A 21,573-nucleotide genomic window follows, 5' to 3' on the forward strand; every position below is an offset into this window, starting at 1 on the left:
TTTTGAGTCTTCATTACCAGACAGCAATAGACATTTAAAAAACACTGAGATTTAAAAATGTCCTTAATTAATAACACTAAAATGAAGTCAAGGTTCCCTAGACTAACACAGTCTTACTGCGCTGGCACGGTAGCAATTAAAATAATCTGGCACACAGCGAGATGTAGAGTCTCACAGCACAGTGCTTTAATGTACTGCCAACCTGGGCGAAAACACCTAGAGGTGCAGCAGGCAACCAGTTTCCTAGTAGAATATCTGGCAGGAAATAATCGACAATAATCAATGCATTTATGCAAGAGCAAGAAGAAAAATAAATGCTCTTCGCAAGAGCTGTCAAATACTGAAAACTGAAAACCTGCATGTGCATATTATTATACACTGAAACATGCATTCCATTATTTAAAGGCAAGAGGCAAAACAGTTTTTTGGTACTTCATGAAAGCCTTTAAATACGACCAAAAACATGCATGTGCCAGTCCTGGCGTAAAGTGTAATTCCAATTCCAATTACAAAGATCTTATGTTCAATTACAATTATAGTTACAATTATGCTACAATAATTACAATTACACTAAAAAGTGACATAACATTAACCTGTTTACTCTATTATAAATAACCAGCAATAATCACAAACATACTAGAGAACCTATTATTTCAAACAAATGGGGTCAGCAAAAGCGGTTGAAAATACAAGCATAATGAAATCGAATGACAAATAAATGCAGAACTGAACTCTGAACTGTAATCAATCAATTATATGGTTTAATTACAATTACAATTGTGACTGACCCCTGGTCTGGCACCTGCTAGTAATAGAATATATATGGCACCAGGGTGACCAATGAAGGTTTAAATGACAAAATAAAGGGGGTACTCGATTTAAATGGATGGAACTTGAATTTAAATGATGATGAGCCTTTGCATTTCTGCACTCTGCAACCCTTAGATGACCTGCATGAACTCCCTGGTCAGGATTGTCTGGACAGTACTTCAATCAGTCATTTCCTTCACAGCCCCTTATTTCCTAGTCGTTCCCAACACACACCCTGCAGCTTCTTAGCAATGCCTGCTACAGTGCCAGGGTGGCGGATCATTCAGGACATGGGGGTTGCTAAGGGCAACAGTGGAAGGGATTTGCTGGAAAAATATACGGCAATCTCTGATTGGTAAGGGGCGTCTGTGCAACTGCAAGGTCAGCTGCTTCAGCCTCTTCAACATTTTTACCATTTCTTGATACAGCAGACTTCTGTCTGTTTTAACTGTGAGATACTGTGGTATGCAAGGCGCTATATAAATAAATACAATTGAAATTGATGAAGAAATTCTAGTGAATGGCTTGAAGAGAATGTGTAGGGTGAGGGGGGCCTATTATTATTAGTAACACAATGCTGTGTTTATGGTGCAGTTCCAAACATGTATATTATATGGGTATTGAAACTTCCATCTAGACCCTGAAGTAGTTATTTATATCACTGTATCTGTTAAACCTGGAGTGAAATGGCCCCCCAGGGTTGTGATTGGGCACCCCCGGCCTAGATGTACCAAAACACAAGGTCCCAGGTTCACTGTATGGAATACACCTTTGTCGTTACTGTACTATTATTGTACTGATGAATCAACAGACAGAATACCAATAAACAGTCAAACTGTGGAGATGTTACAGTGCCACTGGGAGAGAGGTGGGATTCAGTGTGACAAGCACAATGCAATCCCATCACACAGCAGCACGCAGCTCTGCTGTCTCCTCCTCAAAATACAAATGACCTCAATTTCCAGGGTTGAGAGGATGTTCAGGGGAGGAATTTGAGATGCAAGCACCACAGGGACTGACAAGTATAATTAATAAAAGATTTTTGAACCGCAGTTACTGTTTGGACATTCAGTCTGTCACTCACCACTCACCATCCTTACCACAGTAACCCATTCCATTCCCTCACCACTCTCTGACCTTCAACTTCCAACTGTGTCCCTGTGACAAAGAGAGAGTGAACTCTTGTTTTAGATCTCCCTTCCGACCGGTGAGGACGCTGGGGAGGAGGAGCAGACAGAGCCGCGGTGCGCAACGTCACAGACCCGGTCGGGAAGCGCGGTGGCAATCGCGCATTGGCTGACGGCGGTTGCCCTCGCTGACCAATGGGGACGAGACGGGGCGTACAAAAGGGGGCGTGGCCCAGGGTTCTGTTCCTTCTGGCAAGGTACAGTGTGTGTGAGAGAGAGAGAGAGAGAGGCGAGTGAGAGCGCATTTTTACTGCAGTGTATACGAGCAGGGGAATAAATAAACAGAATCAGGAGAGTTCTTATTGTGTTTGAATATACCTGCTAACCCCTTCACCCTTTGTCTGTCCATAGAGCACTGACGGGACGCTCCGGGAATACTTTGGAGGAGCGCGGACCCGGAAGTGCCGGACTGTGTGCAGTACTTCATCTCGGGGGGAGTGAGGAAGGACGGACTGTGTTTTTGTTTGATTGTCCTTGCGTTTTGGTTTCATTTTCATTTGGGACTGCAACCCCTTTCTTTCCCTTTGTTTGTCGGGTTACACATTGTTGTATATCCCGGCGCTGTTATTATTATTATTATTATTATTATTATTATTATTATTATTATTATTGTTGTTTGACCGGGTTACACATTGCTGTGTATCCCGGCGTTATTATTGTTGGATTTTTCCCGTGTTGTGGATTAAAACCCGGAGTTTACCAACAAACCTGGACTGGTCTAGCGATCTTTTACACCACACCCTCAGCCAACCTGTCACACGTGGCGTCAGAAGCGGGATGGATCCAGCCAGTTTTGCGGCGGTGTTGGAGGCTTTGGACAGCCGAAGGGAGGTTGAGGAACGGAGGAGGGAGGAGCGATACACGGCCCTTATCGAGAGGGTCGGGATGGGGATGACGTCAGCAGCAACAACGGGCCCCGTGATGGTTGCCCCGAAGGCCCGGGCCCAGAAAATGACGGTGGAGGATGACCCCGAAGCCTACCTTGTGGCATTCGAGCGGCTGGCCACCACCGCAGCCTGGCCCCGGGAGTACTGGGCGAGCCAACTGGGCCCTTGCTTGATTGGGGAGGCGCAAGCCGCATATCGGGCTATGACTGATGAAGACGCGGCCCAGTACGACTTGGTGAAGCAGGCTATCCTCCGCCGTCTGAACATCATGGGGGAGACCCACCGGGTCAGATTCAGGGAGTTCCGGCGGCCACCAAACACACGACCCAGGGTGGTGGCCCAACGGCTATGCGACCACATGGCGCAATGGCTAAACCCCAGCCAGAAAACTGGGGTTCAGATGGGGGAAGCCATTGTCATGGAACAGTTTTGCCATGTGGTCGGAGGCGAAACGCAGGCCTGGATACGCCGGCACAACCCCACCACCCTGGACCAGGCCGTAGCACTGGCCGAGAACTTCGAGGACTCCCTCATGTCCGCCCAGACCACCTTGCTGAACTACCCCTCCTCCTCCGTTACTAAGGGACCACCACCAAACCCCCCCGGACCAAGACCTGCCAGACCACCGGCCCCGTTGGGCCATCCAAGCTCCTTACCATGGAGGCAGAGGTTGGCTCCCAGCTGGGGTAGAATGGTTTCCCCCGCCCCGCTGTCATACCAGCAGCGGGACAAGTATGTACCGCCCTTGCCCTCTGCCCCACCAGTCTGTTTTAGGTGCCAGCAGCCGGGACACATCGCCAGATACTGCCCGGCCGCCATGGAGTGCGACGTGGCTGCGTGTCATCTGGCATCAGAGACAGGTAAGGAATGGGGAAATGGTCGGGAGGGCCCGTGTGTTGTTGATGTTGTGCTGGGGAAGGTGAAAACCCACGCGTTAGTGGACACCGGGTGTGAGCAGACTTTGATTCGGACAGCTCTCCTTGGCGGTATGTCGTGGCAGCCACGAGGTCAGGTGGCGATCTCCTGTATCCATGGAGATACGGCGACATACCCCACCCTAAAAGTATATCTGTCGGTAGGACCGATAAAGCGCCACCTAGTAGTGGGGGTGGCCGAAAAGTTGCCACACCCAATCATTCTGGGCCGAGACTGGCCGCGATACAAGGATTTAGTAAAAATATCGGCAGCCTCGACCACACGTGTAGGCACGGCAGACCCCCGGGAAAAGGAAGTAATTGGCACCATGTTCCCTTTCCATGCAGAACTGTTTTCTCCACTTTTTCGTCCTAGGAAAACGCACAAGGAGAGACGGAGGGAAAAGTGGGAGGGCGCATCGATCCGACACGGTTGGGGCCTGGCGGGGGAAGGTTGTGATGGTCCCAAACGCCAATCGAAGGGGGTGGGCACCCAGTGTGACCGGACGGGCGAGGTTACTGGACCCTTGAGGGTAGAGACTGCTCCAGCCCCTGTCAATATCCCGGACGTGTGGGCCTCAAGCGCGGACCTAGTGTGGGAGCAGAACAACGATCCCACACTGGTGCACGCTTGGGAACAGGTTCGGTCTATTGAGGGTAAGGATGTTGACGGCATCGGGACGCTGGTATATCCCCATTTTGTGGTGGAGGGGCACTTACTGTATAGGGTAAACCCAGCCCCGGGCACAGGACAGCCTGTCAAACAGTTGATGGTTCCCCCGTCTTGTCGACCAGAGGTCATGAGGCTGGCGCATGACGTCCCCTTTGCAGGACACCTTGGTGTTGACAAGACGAGGGACCGGATACTGGCTCGATTTTATTGGGCCGGACTCTACACCGAAGTGGCGAAATATGTAGCTACCTGCCCGGAATGCCAGAGAGTAGCACCGGGTCGAGTGCGCCCCGCCCCTTTGGTCCCACTGCCTATTGTCTCCACTCCCTTCGAACGCGTTGCAATGGACATAGTTGGGCCAGTGCTGCCTTCTGATTCCGGGTACACGCACATATTAGTGATGGTGGATTATGCGACGCGGTACCCGGAAGCAGTTCCTTTGCGGTCCACTAGTGCCACTGCAATTGCGAAAGAATTAAGTCAGATTATGGCTAGAGTAGGGATCCCAAAAGAAATATTAACTGATCACGGAACAAACTTTTTGTCCAAAACGCTACAGCAGGTGTATAAAATTCTAAAAATACGTCCCATCAGGACGTCCGTTTATCATCCCCAAACGGATGGTCTGGTGGAACGTTTTAACCAAACATTGAAGCACATGTTGAGACGGTTTGTGAGTCAGGAGCAAAAACATTGGGCTACTCTTCTTCCTTACCTACTCTTCGCAGTGAGAGAGGTGCCTCAGAGCTCAACGGGATTTTCCCCCTTTGAGCTGTTATATGGCCGGCAGCCACGGGGCATCCTCGATCTGTTGAGAGAAGGGTGGGAAGAACATAAAAGCTCCTCTAAAAATGTAGTGCAGCATGTGCTCCTACTGCGGGATCGCCTTGATTTAATCGGTCGGTTGGCTCAAGACAACCTTAGATCGGCTCAACATCGGCAACAGCAGCATTACAATACTAATGCACGAATTCGAACTTTTCGGCCAGGAGATAAGGTAATGCTGCTTCTTCCGTCGTTGGAGTCAAAGCTGTGTGCTAAATGGCAGGGGCCATATGAAGTGATACGGGCAGTAGGATTAGTGAATTACGAAATTAGACAGCCTGATCGCCGAAATAAAACGGAAATTTACCATGTCAACTTATTAAAGCCCTGGAAGGCAAGGGAGGTCTTATTCATAGCCCCAGGCGAGATGGAGGATGACTTAGGACCCTGCATAGAGGCCCCTAGCCCCAGCCAGATTTCAATGGGGGAACAGTTACTTCCGGATCAGCAGGTGGAATTGCGTAAGTTGATTGGGAAATTTGGGGATGTGTTTTCTGACGTGCCCGGCAGAACTAACCTTACTGAATATGCTGTTATTACTCCGCCAGGGGTCACTGTTCGGGAGAGGCCCTACCGGATCCCAGAAAGCCGGCGGAGTGGCGTCCAGAACGAGGTGAGGGCGATGCTTGAACTTGGGGTCATTGAGCCTTCCAGAAGCGAGTGGTGCAGTCCCATTGTTATAGTGGCTAAGAAGGACGGCACTAATCGCTTCTGTGTGGACTTTCGAAAGGTCAATGCTATCGCCAAGTTCGATGCCTACCCCATGCCTCGGATCGACGAACTCCTCGACCGACTGGGAACGGCCAGGTTTATCTCAACTCTGGACCTGACGAAGGGATATTGGCAGATCCCTTTGACCCGCAATTCCTGTGAAAAAACGGCATTTTCAACTCCGGATGGGCTGTTCCATTTTAAAACCATGCCGTTTGGGCTACATGGTGCGCCCGCCGCCTTTCAGAGACTGATGGACGAGGTGTTACATCCCCATCGTGAGTATGCAGCAGCGTATATTGACGATGTGGTTATATATAGCTCCACCTGGAGAGAGCATGTAATTCGACTTACAGCCGTCCTTCAGTCTCTAAGGGCGGCCCGGCTGACAGCCAACCTAAGGAAATGTGCGTTTGCTAAATTAGAGACCCAGTACCTAGGATTTATCATGGGAAATGGACGGGTGAAACCCGTGGCCACCAAAGTCCAGGCTTTGGTGGACGCGGCGGTCCCCAAAACCAAGTCCCAGGTGAGGTCACTATTGGGATTGGCTGGTTATTACCGCCGCTTTATCCCCGAGTATGCCACCGTGGTCAATCCCCTGGTAGACCTCACTAAAAAGTGTGCACCAAATTTAGTTAAGTGGTCAGCAGAGTGTCAGGGAGCGTTTGAGACCATTAAACAAAAACTGTGCCAGGCTCCTGCGCTAATATCACCAGATTTTAGCAAGAGATTCTTCCTCCATACCGACGCGTCAGAGGTTGGTTTGGGGGCGGTCTTGTCTCAGCGAGTTAACGGGGTGGAGCACCCGATTCTTTACATTAGTAAGAAAATGCTTCCTCGGGAGCGCAATTACTCGGTGGTAGAGAAAGAGTGCCTAGCCATTAAATGGGCCACCCACTCCCTCAGATATTACTTGCTGGGACATTCATTTGATCTGGTCACGGACCACGCCCCACTCAGATGGTTAAGCACTATGAAGGATAGCAATGCCCGAATAACTCGGTGGTATTTGGCATTGCAGCCTTATATGTATCATATGGTACATCGTGCAGGGAAAGATCACCAAAATGCGGATTATTTTTCCCGGGAGGGGGGAGTAATGGGAATGGTAGATTTGGCCGAGTGTTCCTTCGGCTCCACTCTGAGCGGTGGGATATGTGACAAAGAGAGAGTGAACTCTTGTTTTAGATCTCCCTTCCGACCGGTGAGGACGCTGGGGAGGAGGAGCAGGCAGAGCCGCGGTGCGCAACGTCACAGACCCGGTCGGGAAGCGCGGTGGCAATCGCGCATTGGCTGACGGCGGTTGCCCTCGCTGACCAATGGGGACGAGACGGGGCGTACAAAAGGGGGCGTGGCCCAGGGTTCTGTTCCTTTTGGCAAGGTACAGTGTGTGTGAGAGAGAGAGAGAGAGAGGCGAGCGAGAGCGCATTTTTACTGCAGTGTATACGAGCAGGGGAATAAATAAACGGAATCAGGAGAGTTCTTATTGTGTTTGAATATACCTGCTAACCCCTTCACCCTTTGTCTGTCCATAGAGCACTGACGGGACGCTCCGGGAATACTTTGGAGGAGCGCGGACCCGGAAGTGCCGGACTGTGTGCAGTACTTCATCTCGGGGGGAGTGAGGAAGGACGGACTGTGTTTTTGTTTGATTGTCCTTGCGTTTTGGTTTCATTTTCATTTGGGACTGCAACTCCTTTCTTTCCCTTTGTTTGTCGGGTTACACATTGTTGTGTATCCCAGCGCTGTTATTATTATTATTATTATTATTATTATTATTATTATTATTATTATTATTATTATTGTTGTTTGACCGGGTTACACATTGCTGTGTATCCCGGCGTTATTATTGTTGGATTTTTCCCGTGTTGTGGATTAAAACCCGGAGTTTACCAACAAACCTGGACTGGTCTAGCGATCTTTTACACCACACCCTCAGCCAACCTGTCACAGTCCCCTGGTCCTGGTTTCTGTGCTGCACTTAAAGTATTGGTTAAGGCTAACTTTGAAGTCTTGAAAATCTTAAAAGCACTTCACAATCAAGCCACCCACCCCCTAACTCTTCTATATTCTAGGCTAAATAAATTCATTCCCTTCAATCTTCATAGCTCGTTCCTTTAAGCACTGGGATTAGTCTGGTTGCTCTTCACTGGACTCTCTCCAAGGCCACACTGTCCTTTCAGTAATGTGGTTAGCAGAACTGAACCCAGTGTTCTAGGTGTGGTCTCACCAGTGCGTTATACAACCTCATCATGATCTCTACACTTTTCAATGTATAATCAAGCATTCCGTTAAAGCTTTTAGGAAAACACCTCCTGTCTCCTATGTATTCTAACCCATTATCTTTAACACGCTCATTTATAGGTTTATTTTCAAAGCAATTGAAATTATAGTTGACTCTTGCAATTCCAAACCAGTTGGGTCAATCTGGATTACCAGATTCCAGATTATTTTAATTACTATGCTGTGTTCTTTTCTGAGAATATTTGAATTTTTTTTTTTGTGTGTGTGTATAAACAAAAGTGAAGCATCCCTGTCACAAAACAAATTCAGTTCCGGAACAATTTAGGTAAAATGATAGTGATCCGTGGTTGGGACCTGATGTCGGTCTAACAGAATGGGCTCCTCTTTGGGATGCTTACTGTAATGACTTTGCCCTCCCCTATGGGACAGGCAAAGGCACAGTAATGAAAACTACTCGGTGGATTTTACCAGTCTGCTGACAGCGAGACTTTGGGGTTTGCAGAACAGCGAAGTGACTGGATTACTTGTCAATCAGTAGACAATTCACCTAATCTCTAAAGCAGTCCACCGGTTGTCTACTTTACCTTAATTTCCCCACAACAGCTCAGAAGAAGTGAAAGTCAGTGGGCATCCTCTGATCCTACAATCAAGCCAATGGCCTCTTTACAGCCAGGAGCAATACACCAAATCTCCCCTGGAGGATAAAGGTCTCCACTTGAGCTCACAGGTGCCTGGTGTGACAAGGAGAAGTAGTCCCTGCCAGTTTAGCCTCCCTAACCCGAGAGAGAGCCAGTGTCAATGCGACACTGTGCAATCCCCAGCGAAGACCGGGGACTTCATACAGCCAGGACAAGAACTTGCATTCCCTGACTGCGTGACACCCTGCACACCACATGGCTGTTTCTTTTCCAGGGAAGCGACTCAGGAACCAGGCATTTAAAAAGCTCTGCATTAAAGGTGCTTTCTTCTGTTCTGAACCTCCTCACTGAGAGTAAGAGTGTCCTCGCTATCTCTTGTCCTACTTGCTGTGCTAAATTACAGCATGGTCAGCAACAAAACATGCTGTGACTGTACTACTAACAAACTGAAGGAGCTGCCAAGAGAATGTCAGCCACATGAGTCACTGGCCTCCTGGCTTACAAAATGAACCTGGCGGGGCCCTGCAGTGCAGTTCATTTAGTGTTTAAAGTCTGGGATGGGAATTTATTGTGATCTGCTAAATGCGATGGATAACACTAAAACAGCACATCCTCATCTCAAGCTGACACTTTAATATGGGTGCCACATTATGGAAATCTCACGATAATTAGACAACAAATATCTCAATCGTTTACAAAGAATTATCACAGATTCTTCTTAACTCTATCAACAATGTAGTTCTAGAAAACTCAAAAGCTGAGTGTCTTGTGTCATCTTTAAATTGATTATCAGTAGCTTTCTCCTTTTCAATGTTTATTTTTCAGGGGCTCACAAAATACAGTAATACATCACTCACTTTTTAGAGCAACAAACTTACTCTGGGTCTTTATCGAAATGAAACCTGTTAACTGTGCAAGGGGTTGCAGGGGCTCAATATGACAATTTTCAGTTTATTCTTTGCTTCTGACCAGCAGCTGACCAAATGCGGCCAGGCAGTGATATCCAAGCTGAGGAAAATCACAGCAAACGAAATGGGTGTCAGTAACACTGAGGAAAATCACAGCAAACAAAACTGGTGTCAGTAATACTGACTCTTTCCTACTGTAAGTGTGGATGTCTCACTCAATCATGGCATGTCGTCAGCTCAGCTGGTCAGAAACAACTCAAAAACTGAAAGTGGCGAAACCTGTTGTATGATTCACAGGTTTCATGGTGTTCCAATGAAGAACCCCAGTCAAACACGCACTCTATACCATTTGCGATGTTGAAAAGGAGCTATCCTAATTATGGGACACTGCAGTTGTCAAGTAAATGGAGGCACTTTTTCACACCCCCAGATTGGATTTCAAGAAGATCAGGAAAGCTCTCATCTTACCTTCCTTCTGGGCCGAGGTACTGGAAGCAGACCCTGCGGAGGACCGGCTTACTGGGCTGGCATGCTTAGCCCCCCGACCGGGGATCTTCAGTCCACTCGGCTTCAACATGCTCATCTCTCTGTCTCTCTTGGGTATGTGAACTCAGGAAAAACCCCTGCTGCAGGAGGCTTCAGTCAGCGTGTCAGGCCTCAGACTGCCGAGAGCTTCCTCCCATCCTTACCTATAAATACAGTAAAACCCAGTTAACCAGTCTCTTCAGTACAGTTAGGTGACTTCTTATCAGTTCACAGCACAACAGGTAACACTATCCATCCCCCGCCACGGCGGTAAATTAAAAATTAGAGCTATCACTATCACAAAAAAGTGACTGTGACGCATATCAACAGCATGTACAAAATAATATAGAACAAGTAATGGCAAGGAATAGTTTAATGAAAACTGGACAAGTGGTATTTAGGACCTAGATATCAGGTACGCAAATGAGGTGTTCGTGTGATGGTAACGTATATTAAAACGAGAGATTTATAGTATGTGGAATAACTCAAGATATAAAATTGTGACGATTTAAAATCACTGCACCTACAGTATAAGCTATAATTAATCTTGTCAACCCTGCCTCATGACCATCATTATTAGTTTATTTAGCAGATGCCTTTATCCAAGGTGACTTACTAGGGTGTGTGAACTATGCATCAGCTGCAGAGTCACTTACAACTACGTCTCACCTGAAAGATAGAAGCACAAGGAGGTTAAGTGACTTGCTCAGGGTCACACAATGAGTCAGTGGCTGAGGTGAGATTTGAACTGGGGACCTTTGGGTTCCAAGCCCTTTTCTTTAACCACTGGACCACACCGCCTCCTTAATAGTAAGCTATACAATCTTAAGCCTGTCTGGGCATGGAGTTTATACATTTTTTTAACCACTGATTGTGTGGAAAGTGATATGAGAAGGAATATTAGTGTTACATAGGCTAAAGTTGGGTTTCCAAGCACAATAAAATTTTTCCTCACAGTCAGACTTAAGGCATCTTTTCAGAAGCAAATTGTAAAAACTACAGTTGAAATTTCAATTTTGGGGGAACCAAAGCTTGCAGAATTCTAGATTATGATCACACATAGATTACTGATATTCTGTTTGATACAATTCTCTGTTATTTTTGCGTATATATATTTATTTTGACTCCGAATGTTGCACTCTACGAGGACAGCACTTTTTAAATTCTAATAAAGACAGCTCCTTGCTTAACATTTTGTAGTTAATGTAACCTTTTCATGTTATGGGTACATACAGTGTCAGGTCACTTAATTAGGACCTGTCTACTTGATTGGATTAGGCATAGCCCTACATTAGAGATACAACTGAGGTTGATCACGTGATGTGATCCCTGCAGCACTATAAATCTATGGGAGCAGCACGATTGCAGTCTGCCAGTAATGGGTAATGATCTAACTGAAGAGGCATGGCAGTGGGTGCATGTGGAGCATGTGCTACGGTACAGAGTGGATCAGCAATGGCAAAGGGAAAGTGGTAACCAAGAGAGACAGCTGTGTCAAACAGTTAGGAGAGAAGACGGTTCAAGAGGCTTGTCAGAAAATGACTCAATGGGTCCCTTGAGACACCTTCCAGCACCTCATGGAGTCTATGCCACTTAGTGTCAATGCTGTGATCGGGGCAAACGGAGGACCAACCTGATATTCGATACAGTGCCTAATAAAGTGGCCAGGTTGGCAAAAGACCCACAATTACAAGGTGTCTGTTACATTATACAATATTGGCATGGAGCATAAAAACAGAAGCCAGTTTTTATGAAACTTAATGTACTTGGATACTATTTGAGTAATTGGGTATTAAACTTGTTTTATTGTGAAACTAGTACCTAATTATTGAGCATGAAAGCGTGACAATATTATGTACACTGGTAAACCTGACAAATTCAGTAGTGCAAAATGTAATTCATATCTCACTGACAGCCTTGTACAGTCTGTCCACATAGACCTACATACCAATCCACATACTGTCCTTATCTAGACCCTACAGGCATATGCTTGGCATGTGTTTCTCTGCGTGCACATGTCTGTGTTTCACTATTTAATCATTCCCATGTGCTGCATGATAAGCCTGCTCTTCCCTTCACTGTGAAACTACAAACATTTCCTACAGTGGTCAGATAGTTGAGTAATCCGGGCTGCTGTAAAGCTATGCTCCAGGTATACAGAAGTGACAACTGCAATTGCACAAGCTCATGTTATCTCTGGTTATGTAGTTTTGTAAGAAAGTAGCTTAAAAGGGGTATATCAAGATACATATAAAAAAAGTTTGACATACAGCAGACAGACGAACAGACAGAGAGACAACTCCATATATCCATCACAATCTGCTACTCCCAATAATGAATGGGCCTCTCTCAAGCAGAGTGCCCGTTGTGCTGAATTGCATGGTAATGCTGTAAACCAGTTCTGCACCCAGTCCTGAGGTTCAAAACTACCTTCAATTATTACTGAAATGATCAGGAGCCAGGAGTTTGATGTTAAATACATTGTTTAAATGGACAATCATATTAGTAAACCTGCATACTATTCATGACTCAGTTCAGAGCACGTTCCCCAGGGGTCTGGCACCCGATCATTTCATAATATTCCTAAACAAGGGGGGTTCTGAGACTCAGGATTGGGTGCAGCAGGGCTGCTGTGAGTTTGAAACCCTGTTGGGGGCTTGGGCTTTCTCTTGTGACTCTCTAAACTCAATACTCCACTCACTGTGCTTCACTACACCAAACACTTCTGACGTGTTTTGATTTGCAATTTAAGGAGCAGTATTCCAGATATATGGAAAATGTTAGTGTGACAGATGGACACATGTATGGACAGACACATGTACCGCCTCCACCATTTTGCTAAGGGTCTTCATTGTGGGATAAAGCAAACTCAAAAGGGACGTTAATGAACTTAAACCCAATAAAAGTGCTCTAGCTTGCTTTATTTATTTACTTCAGAAAGCAGAAACACATATACAGTATAAAGGAACACGTTTGTTGCACTCTGATTTCATCTCCATCCTCGATGAGCAATGTTTCAGTGTTTCAGTAGCTGTTTTTAAACTACAGCAGCTTTGTAATATTCAGCACAGGCTTCCTTTGTGTCCGAGTGCGTCGCTGTAAACACATATTCAGGAAAACAAGAACACTGAAACTGAAATTAGTGTGAAGGAAAGAACCCAACATGCTGACACTTACAGAGCTCAGCACTCGTGTATGATGGTATTCAAGGCAGCAGTGTGGAGTAGTGGTTAAGGCTCTGGACTCTTGACCGTAGGGTCGTGGGTTCAATCCTAGGTGGGGGACACTGCTGCTGTACCCTTGAGCAAGGTACTTTACCTACATTGCTCCAGTAAAAACCCAGCTGTATAAATGGGTAATTGTATGTAAAAATAATGTGATATCTTGTAACAATTGTAAGTTGTCCTGGGTAAGGGTGTCTGCTAAGAAATAAATAATAATAATTCAGACAGATTATAATAAGATTGCAATGATCTTGACATATCAAAAGTAATAGGACATTTTATTTAAAGTGATGGTCGCACCTCCAACTTTCTAGGTGCATCATAGAGCTCTGTTATGATTTCATCCATCCATCCATTATCATTAACAGCTTACTCCTTTACAGGGTTGCGGTGAGCCGGAGCCTAACCTGGCATACACAGGGCGCAAGGCGAGACTACACCCTGGACGGGATGCCAGTCCATTGCAGGGCACCATCCACACACACAGAGGGCAATTTACAGTGACCAATCAACCTGGACAGCATGTCTTTGGACTGTGGGAGGAAACCAGAGTACCCGGAGAAAACCCACGCGAACACGGGGAGAACATACAAACTCCACACAGACAGTACCCTAGGCCGGATTCGAACCTAGGACCCTGGCGCTGTGAGGCAGCAGCGCTAACCACTACGCCACCGTACCACCCTCTGTTATGATTTGAGTATTTGAATTTAAAAACAGTGCAGCTCTACACAAAGGTACTGTGAGACAACGGCCAACGCATGAGCATCAAATCTGCCATTTCTGTCTCTTCCTATCACAGGCCAACCCACCCCCTGCTGCCCTACTAAACACACAGAGCCCTGCAGGGGGGTCGAGACCAGAGCAGCTGCAAGCCCCCCCCCCCCGAACACACCTGTCTGCTTCTGTCTCAACTCAACCACATGGGCACAAGACAAGGTTCACACACCACACTCAAACTTAGCTAGGTAACCATTTCTGGGCCCACGGCTGACTTGAAAAATAAAGTATCTGGAAAATTCTAAATATTCATGGCAATGACAGTATACAAATTGTCCTTGTTTTCATGCTTGTCTTCAGCTCTTTCCTGTAACACAGGTCCTATCATTTTTGTAAATCACACTTCTACATGAAATAAACAATCTGTGTTATTAATGGAGAATAACTTCAAATCTCAGCTCGAAGTTAACTGACATAAAAATGCATAACTAGAAATGTCCGTTTTCAAGACAACCTTGGCCCACAAAAGGTCTTGTTTTTGTCTGGATATTGCCATTCAGTCCTGGGTCTCTCTCAAGCAGAGACTGACTGTTGTGCTGAATTGAGTGGTAATGTCAACTGGGACATGGCTTGAAACTAGTCTTCTACCCAGTCCTGAGACTCAAAACTACCTTCAATTATTTACTGAAATGATCATTGTTTGCATGAACAACTCATATTGAAACCTGCATACTATTCATGCCTCAGTTCAGAGCATGTTCCCCAGGGTTCTGGCACCTGGTCATTTCATAATATTCCTAAACAAGGGGGGTTCTGAGACCCAGGACTGGGTGCAGCAGGGCTGCTGTGAGTTTGAAACCCTGTTGGGGGCTTGGGCTTTCTCTTGTGACTCCCTGAACTCAATACTCCACTCACTGTGCTTTACTACATCAGACACCTCTGACGTGTTTTTTTCTGTTAAATTGTATGTGCTTATTTACACTGTAGACCGCTTGCCCAGTGACCATGCCAGCAAGAAGCAACAGTTAAGCGAAGATAATACTTTAACAGGGCTGTCTACAGTTTGTGGCAAGGTCTTCCATGTCTAAATTAAAAGCAGAATATATTAAGGCACCACAGATTAAATTAAAGGTGGGGTTAACCCAACTATCGTCAATGTTTCTGCTTCCAGGTCATAAATAACGCTAGCAATACTGATACTTTGGTCTCCTTTCTTCCTGCTTTACAAGAATGATACAGTGTCAAAGTTACGGATAGAATAATACAATATTGGTATGAAAACGATTTTTATAAGAGTTAACTGGGCTGCAAAAGAAACCCAAATTAATAAGCCACAAAAGCAAATAAATGGCTTTCCAAAAAAAACAACAAAAAAAACAACTAGACTATATATTATTATTATTATTATTATTATTATTATTATTATTAATAATAATAATAATAATAATAATAATAATAATAATAATAATAATAATAAAAAGAAACGTATTGTGGAGATATATGGTTGTTAGACCCAATTACTGTACGTGTCAATCATTTCCAAGGGCAATTCACATTTGCTGCACTTCGAAAGAAGCAGCCACAACACTGTCTGCATTTCAGGTACCCACATTTTCAATAATTGTATGGCGAAACATTAACTGTCAGTTACAGTAACATCGCCAGTGACCAGACATCTTACACATGGCGCTATATTAACGTCAAACCACCCTTCCAATCAATAGAGACACTAAGGCGTTAACAACATTTTTAAATAGGCTACGTTTGAATTCATTCTAAATATAACGAAGATGGAAACACGCATTAAATTAAGAGAAGTCTAAACTCAGCAGACAAAAACAAATGACTGCTTTTGGCGTTTTGGGCAATGGTTATCTTGAATTTTACGACAGACGCGTCATCATATACTAACGGCTGGTTTTGGTGAGCGTGTAATGAGGTGCTTACAGCAAAGATATATAGAATGCTCATTGTATCCCTCAATTTCACAGAGCTACCATGCCCCAACCCTATATATAACGGTAACAGAAAAAAAAAAAAACCCTTTACTGACTGGCGTTCAGTAACATGCCAGCCTAAAGATCCCATACCCAAATTCGCGAAACTTTATTTATTTATTAACACAGTAAATATTATTTAAATACCAAACATAGGATGCTTCTCGATTGCCTTTCACTCATTGCCAAAGCCTCCATTGTTTACAGCATAGTGCGCATCCCGATTCACTCAGCAGGAAAAAAACATTGCAACCCATTTAAAAACTGCTACAACTCAACAAAGCAATTAAAAAACGACCCATACCTCCTAGCTTCCAGACTGCGGCAGCCAAACCCCAGATGGGGTCGAGGTCACAGCCCCTGTTGTGGTACTAGAGGGGAGAGTCTGTAGACGTGGGAGCCAGGTTCGTGCTGTGAACTGCAGCCACTCCCTAGCCACAGAGAGATGCTAAGGACTCTGGACCCAGTCTAGGAATACAAGAAAAAAGATAGAAGGATGTGACCAGCAGCATCCAAAATTTAAATCTTCTATAAAATAACCACCGTGCCAAATGTTTACTATGGTGGTCCTTTCGTTGCGTATTGGTATAGCCAAAGGAAACGTATTGAACGGTAGAAGGAGGCTGTACAATCTCAACGCTATCGCAGCATCAGCACCCTGTGTATTCGAGCTTCCCCCGCAACGTCTGGATTTTCTGCCGCTCCTGTCCGTATAGGGGGAGGTGGCTTGGATCTCGTCTCTCCCTCCCAGTTATACAGCTCAGTCACTCGGCCTCGTATTGCACATTTTTTTTTGTCGGTTTGGTCTCTCCCTTTGGCTCAGCCAGACAAAAGGGAAGCTTACAGAAAAGAGAGAGTGGGTGCGCAAGCGAGCTCCCGAGACGAGAGTGAGGATTGGGGAGGAATTTACCGCCAGCTGATTCATTCTCTAAAAAAGCTAATATCAAATAGCTAATATATATATATATATATATATATATATATATATATATATATATATATATATATATATATATATATATATATATATATATATTAAAGAGGGTAACAGAAATGCAAAAACAGCTAAGCACTATCCAGCTGTTAGGTCCATTGAATTCCAAATACATTGTGCCTGCGGAATTCATTACGCAACGTGTCCAGTTGTAAATTATGAATGGCAAACGCATTAACTGTCATAATATTTATCTGACTGGTTACTACTAGTATCAAGTGTGTTGTGTGATACAATGTACATTTTTATGCCATTTATTAAAAAAACAAACAAACAAAAAAAACAAGTTATACTATATAGTCCGCTGTACAAAAACATTTACATTAATAAATAATAACATAATCTAGTCAGGTCGAATACTTAGCTTTCACTTTGGGTAGGTATACATAAATCAAAAACGATCCTACAGCTTTTAATTTCAATATCACACAATTCGTTTATTGCAATTACGTAACCTCTTTGTGTGTTTGTTTTGCTGGAAGTGTGTAACGTAGTGGGTTAATATTATACGATCCCAGAGTTCAAACGGTACTCTTTTGCCCTATAGTTTTTACAGCTGGCTGAACCTGTGCTGGGTACACTGAGTGTTCCAGAGGCCGGTTGTTTTTCAGTAGCACTGAGGAGCACCCTTTTGACCTTCCTCTGAGCTTTTGAAACATTTTGGAATGTTATTGATAATTATTAAGACTGGTGTGTCCAGCACAGACCCCTCCCCCTCCACCAAAACGTTTACATTAATGTGTAATGATATTATTAGACCTTAATTTGTAACCACTGCATGTTGGATTCTGTCATTAACTGAGCATGTTATTAACTCAGTCCTTAATAGTTTACTTAAATACATACATGTATGGAGTGGATTTAACAATCACTTTATTCACATAACGGTAATTTTTTTTCCAAGTATAATGGTAAAAAAAAAAGAAACAAATATATACTTAACTGTTACTTCCTGATATCTAGTCACTTCCTGTGCTGCGAGGTCACATGGTCTAATTGCAGGAAGAACCAGGAAGCAATTTGAGTATTTGAAATATAGTATATGTATATATTATATAAACATATCAGAAGAAGTGAGGGACTTGACTTCAATCTAGGGCTACAATTAAAATAGACTTTGTCAACCAATAATTTTAGTAAAGAAATCAGAGACGCTCCATTGAATAAAACGAGCTAAATTTCAGCTAGAATACTGGTGTGTCCCATTGTTTTATATAGCAGATGACGCTAATGAATGACACCTGTTCGAAACCCTGCTCACTGATGAAACGCTTCACAGGGACGCTCCAGCTCTCAGTGTCAGTGGACTGCAAGGATTATCAGACAGATAAAATAAAGGAAGTACTGTAGTATAATCGTGTTGATAGTATTGCTGTGGCGTGGCGCGAGGACTTGGGAGTTCCATTACAAGGAACACGCTGCAGCAATGCCACTATTCCTTATTTCATGTTTATTTTTTATTTAATTGTTTTACGTACAGCCTGTACAACTGGGAAATACAGCAGGCCATATCGCTGTATTTTGGGTGGAATCTCCAATCCCCCTGAGTTAGTAATTAGAAACGTATCCTGCTTGCGGTTTGCTCTGTTCTGAGGGAGGGCAGAAGTGCATGGCTCATACGACAAAGAAGGGGGGGGGGGAGTACATTCTTTCTTTCTCCAGGCTGTGAGGCTGCAATCTGGACAGCATTAACTGCCGACGACTGGAGAATTAAACAAGACAGTCTTGTGCTACATATTACCTCATTATACATTATCTTTACGTTGTAACATGAGAGACTGCAAATATTGACTTATATAAAAACTATATAAAACTGTTTTGGGCAATTAACAAAATAACCCCCCACAATGTATCCCATTGTGCCTCTGATCACAGCCCAATCAACACTGCTTCTTGTCTGCAGTGATAGGTTAGCACTGTGCAGATTCACTGCTTCATGTCTGCAGTGATAGGTTAGCACTGTGCAGATTCACTGCTTCATGTCTGCAGTGATAGGGTAGCACTGTGCAGATTCACTGCTGCATGTCTGCAGTGATAGGGTAGCACTGTGCAGATTCACTGCTGCATGTCTGCAGTGATAGGTTAGCACTGTGCAGATTCACTGCTTCTTGTCTGCAGTGATAGGTTAGCACTGTGCAGATTCACTGCTTCTTGTCTGCAGTGATAGGTTAGCACTGTGCAGATTCACTGCTTCATGTCTGCAGTGATAGGTTAGCACTGTGCAGTTCACTGCTTCATGTCTGCAGTGATAGGTTAGCACTATGCAGTCCCCGTTATTGTCTTCAGTATTCAACTGTGGCACATAGCCCCTGAGAGCTTTTTCTACAGTCCTCTGGCGCCACCTAATGGACATTCCTTGCAACTACTTAATGTTTCCTTGATTTCTCTCAATAGGCTCATTATTACCCATACACTCACAGATTATGAGCAATAACTGAAAATGTAAGAGTGGCATAAATGCAGTCAGTGCCCTCTTTTCATTCTTATATTCTGATACAATCAGTAACCTGTGCTCAACAAAATCCTTAGCAAGTAACATCACAGTTGGATACATTGCATTAATGTAACATGGCCATGCCTGCCCCTATCACCGGCACAAACAAAATTCAGTTGAACTGCGTAATGATTTCCCTCAACCGAGACGATATTTTGGTAGCACATTGCAATTGGTGTACTAGGTATTTCAATCAAATACATACAGTAGTTGACCAATTGCTACAGTAACATTGTGGAACAGTGACATTGACACGTCCCATGCTGAGCAATAATGTGCCACAGTTCTACAAATACTGTACAGTATATGTTACTATGAATGATCTTGACATGTCAACTCTTGTAGTGACATGTTATACCAGGTGTATATATATATATATATATATATATATATATATATATATATATATATATATATATATATATATATATATATATATATACACTTCTGTGCAAAAGTTGCATTTCTCTTCTCTGATGCATTATGAGCATCAACAATTTACTCAAAGCCTCCACTAGTGTTTTCTACTATTATAACAACCTTGACTTGCATAAAGAAGGAAAAACATTGAGTGAAATAGCTCGCATCACTCTATTTTCAAGGTCTGGTATCTGAAACATAATCACCAAGTACAGAGAAACATCATCATCTGTAATTGACAAGCCCAGGACTGGAAGACCCAAAAGGCTGCCTAACAAGGATGAGCGATACTTGAAGATAATATTGTTAAAGAATAGAAAGAAGACGAGCGTTGAATTGACAACAGAGCTGGCAGAAGGCACAGGTGTCGTTGTCCATCAGATCAACAGTATGAAGGTCACTCTTGAAAAAGGTGCTTTGGACTGTTGATGGATGGGCAATGACACCTGTGCCTTCTGCCAGTTCTGTTGTCAATTCAATGCTTGTCTTCTAGTATATATATATACACAGCTCTGGAAAAAATTAAGAGACCACTGCAAAATTATCAGTTTCTCTGGTTTTACTATTTATGGTATGTGTTTGGGTAAAATGAACATTTTTTGTTTTATTCTATAAACTACTGACAACATTTCTCCCAAATTCCAAATAAAAATATTGTCATTTAGAGCATTTATTTGCAGAAAATGACAACTGGTCAAAATAACAAAAAAGATGCAGTGTTGTCAGACCTCGAATAATGCAAAGAAAATAAGTTCATATTCATTTTTAAACAACACAATACTAATGTTTTAACTTAGGAAGAGTTCAGAAATCAATATTTGGTGGAATAACCCTGATTTTCAAGTACAGCTTTCATGCGTCTTGGCATGCTCTCCACCAGTCTTTCACATTGATGTTGGGTGACTTTATGCCACTCCTGGCGCAAAAATTCAAGCAGCTCGGCTTTGTTTGATGGCTTGTGACCATCCATCTTCCTCTTGATCACATTCCAGAGGTTTTCAGTGGGGTTCAGGTCTGGAGATTGGGCTGGTCATGACAGGGTCTAGGTCTGGTTGTCCTCCATCCATACCTTGATTGACCTGGCTGTGTGGCATGGAGCATTGTCCTGCTGGAAAAACCAATCCTCAGAGTTGGGGAACATTGTCAGAGCAGAAGGAAGCAAGTTTTCTTCCAGGACAACCTTGTACTTGGCTCCCATAGAAAATAATTTTGCAGTGGTCTCTTAATTTTTTCCAGAGCTGTATATATATATATATATATATATATATATATATATATATATATATATATATATATATATATATTACTATTTCAAATGGTTGTATATTATGGTAATTATCATTTTATCATGCAATACACTTACACTCTGTTGAACTTTTAGCCTTTGCGTTCAAACTAT

The 21,573-nt window shown here is 43.9% G+C and overlaps 1 protein-coding gene across 4 annotated transcripts in view; it reads right to left on the reverse strand.

Moving 5' to 3' along the window:
- LOC117429563 (CAP-Gly domain-containing linker protein 2-like) overlaps positions 1-16,990 on the reverse strand; it is a 51,072-nt gene extending 34,082 nt beyond the window's left edge. For 2 of the 4 annotated variants that reach the window (XM_034049209.3, XM_034049207.3), the window contains exons 1-2: positions 16,571-16,990; positions 10,269-10,489 (exon numbers count right to left, since the gene is read on the reverse strand). In XM_034049209.3, coding sequence (XP_033905100.2) covers positions 10,269-10,383 — 115 coding nt within the window. In that variant the 5' untranslated portion in view covers positions 10,384-10,489; positions 16,571-16,990. The remainder of the gene's footprint in view (positions 1-10,268; positions 10,490-16,570) is intronic. The other 2 variants (XM_034049212.3, XM_034049211.3) reach the window with 1 other exon arrangement.
- Between the last annotated feature and the right edge of the window lie 4,583 nt (positions 16,991-21,573).

This window comes from Acipenser ruthenus, chromosome 24 (assembly GCF_902713425.1).
Source record: "Acipenser ruthenus chromosome 24, fAciRut3.2 maternal haplotype, whole genome shotgun sequence".
Classification (NCBI taxonomy): Eukaryota; Metazoa; Chordata; class Actinopteri; order Acipenseriformes; family Acipenseridae; genus Acipenser; species Acipenser ruthenus.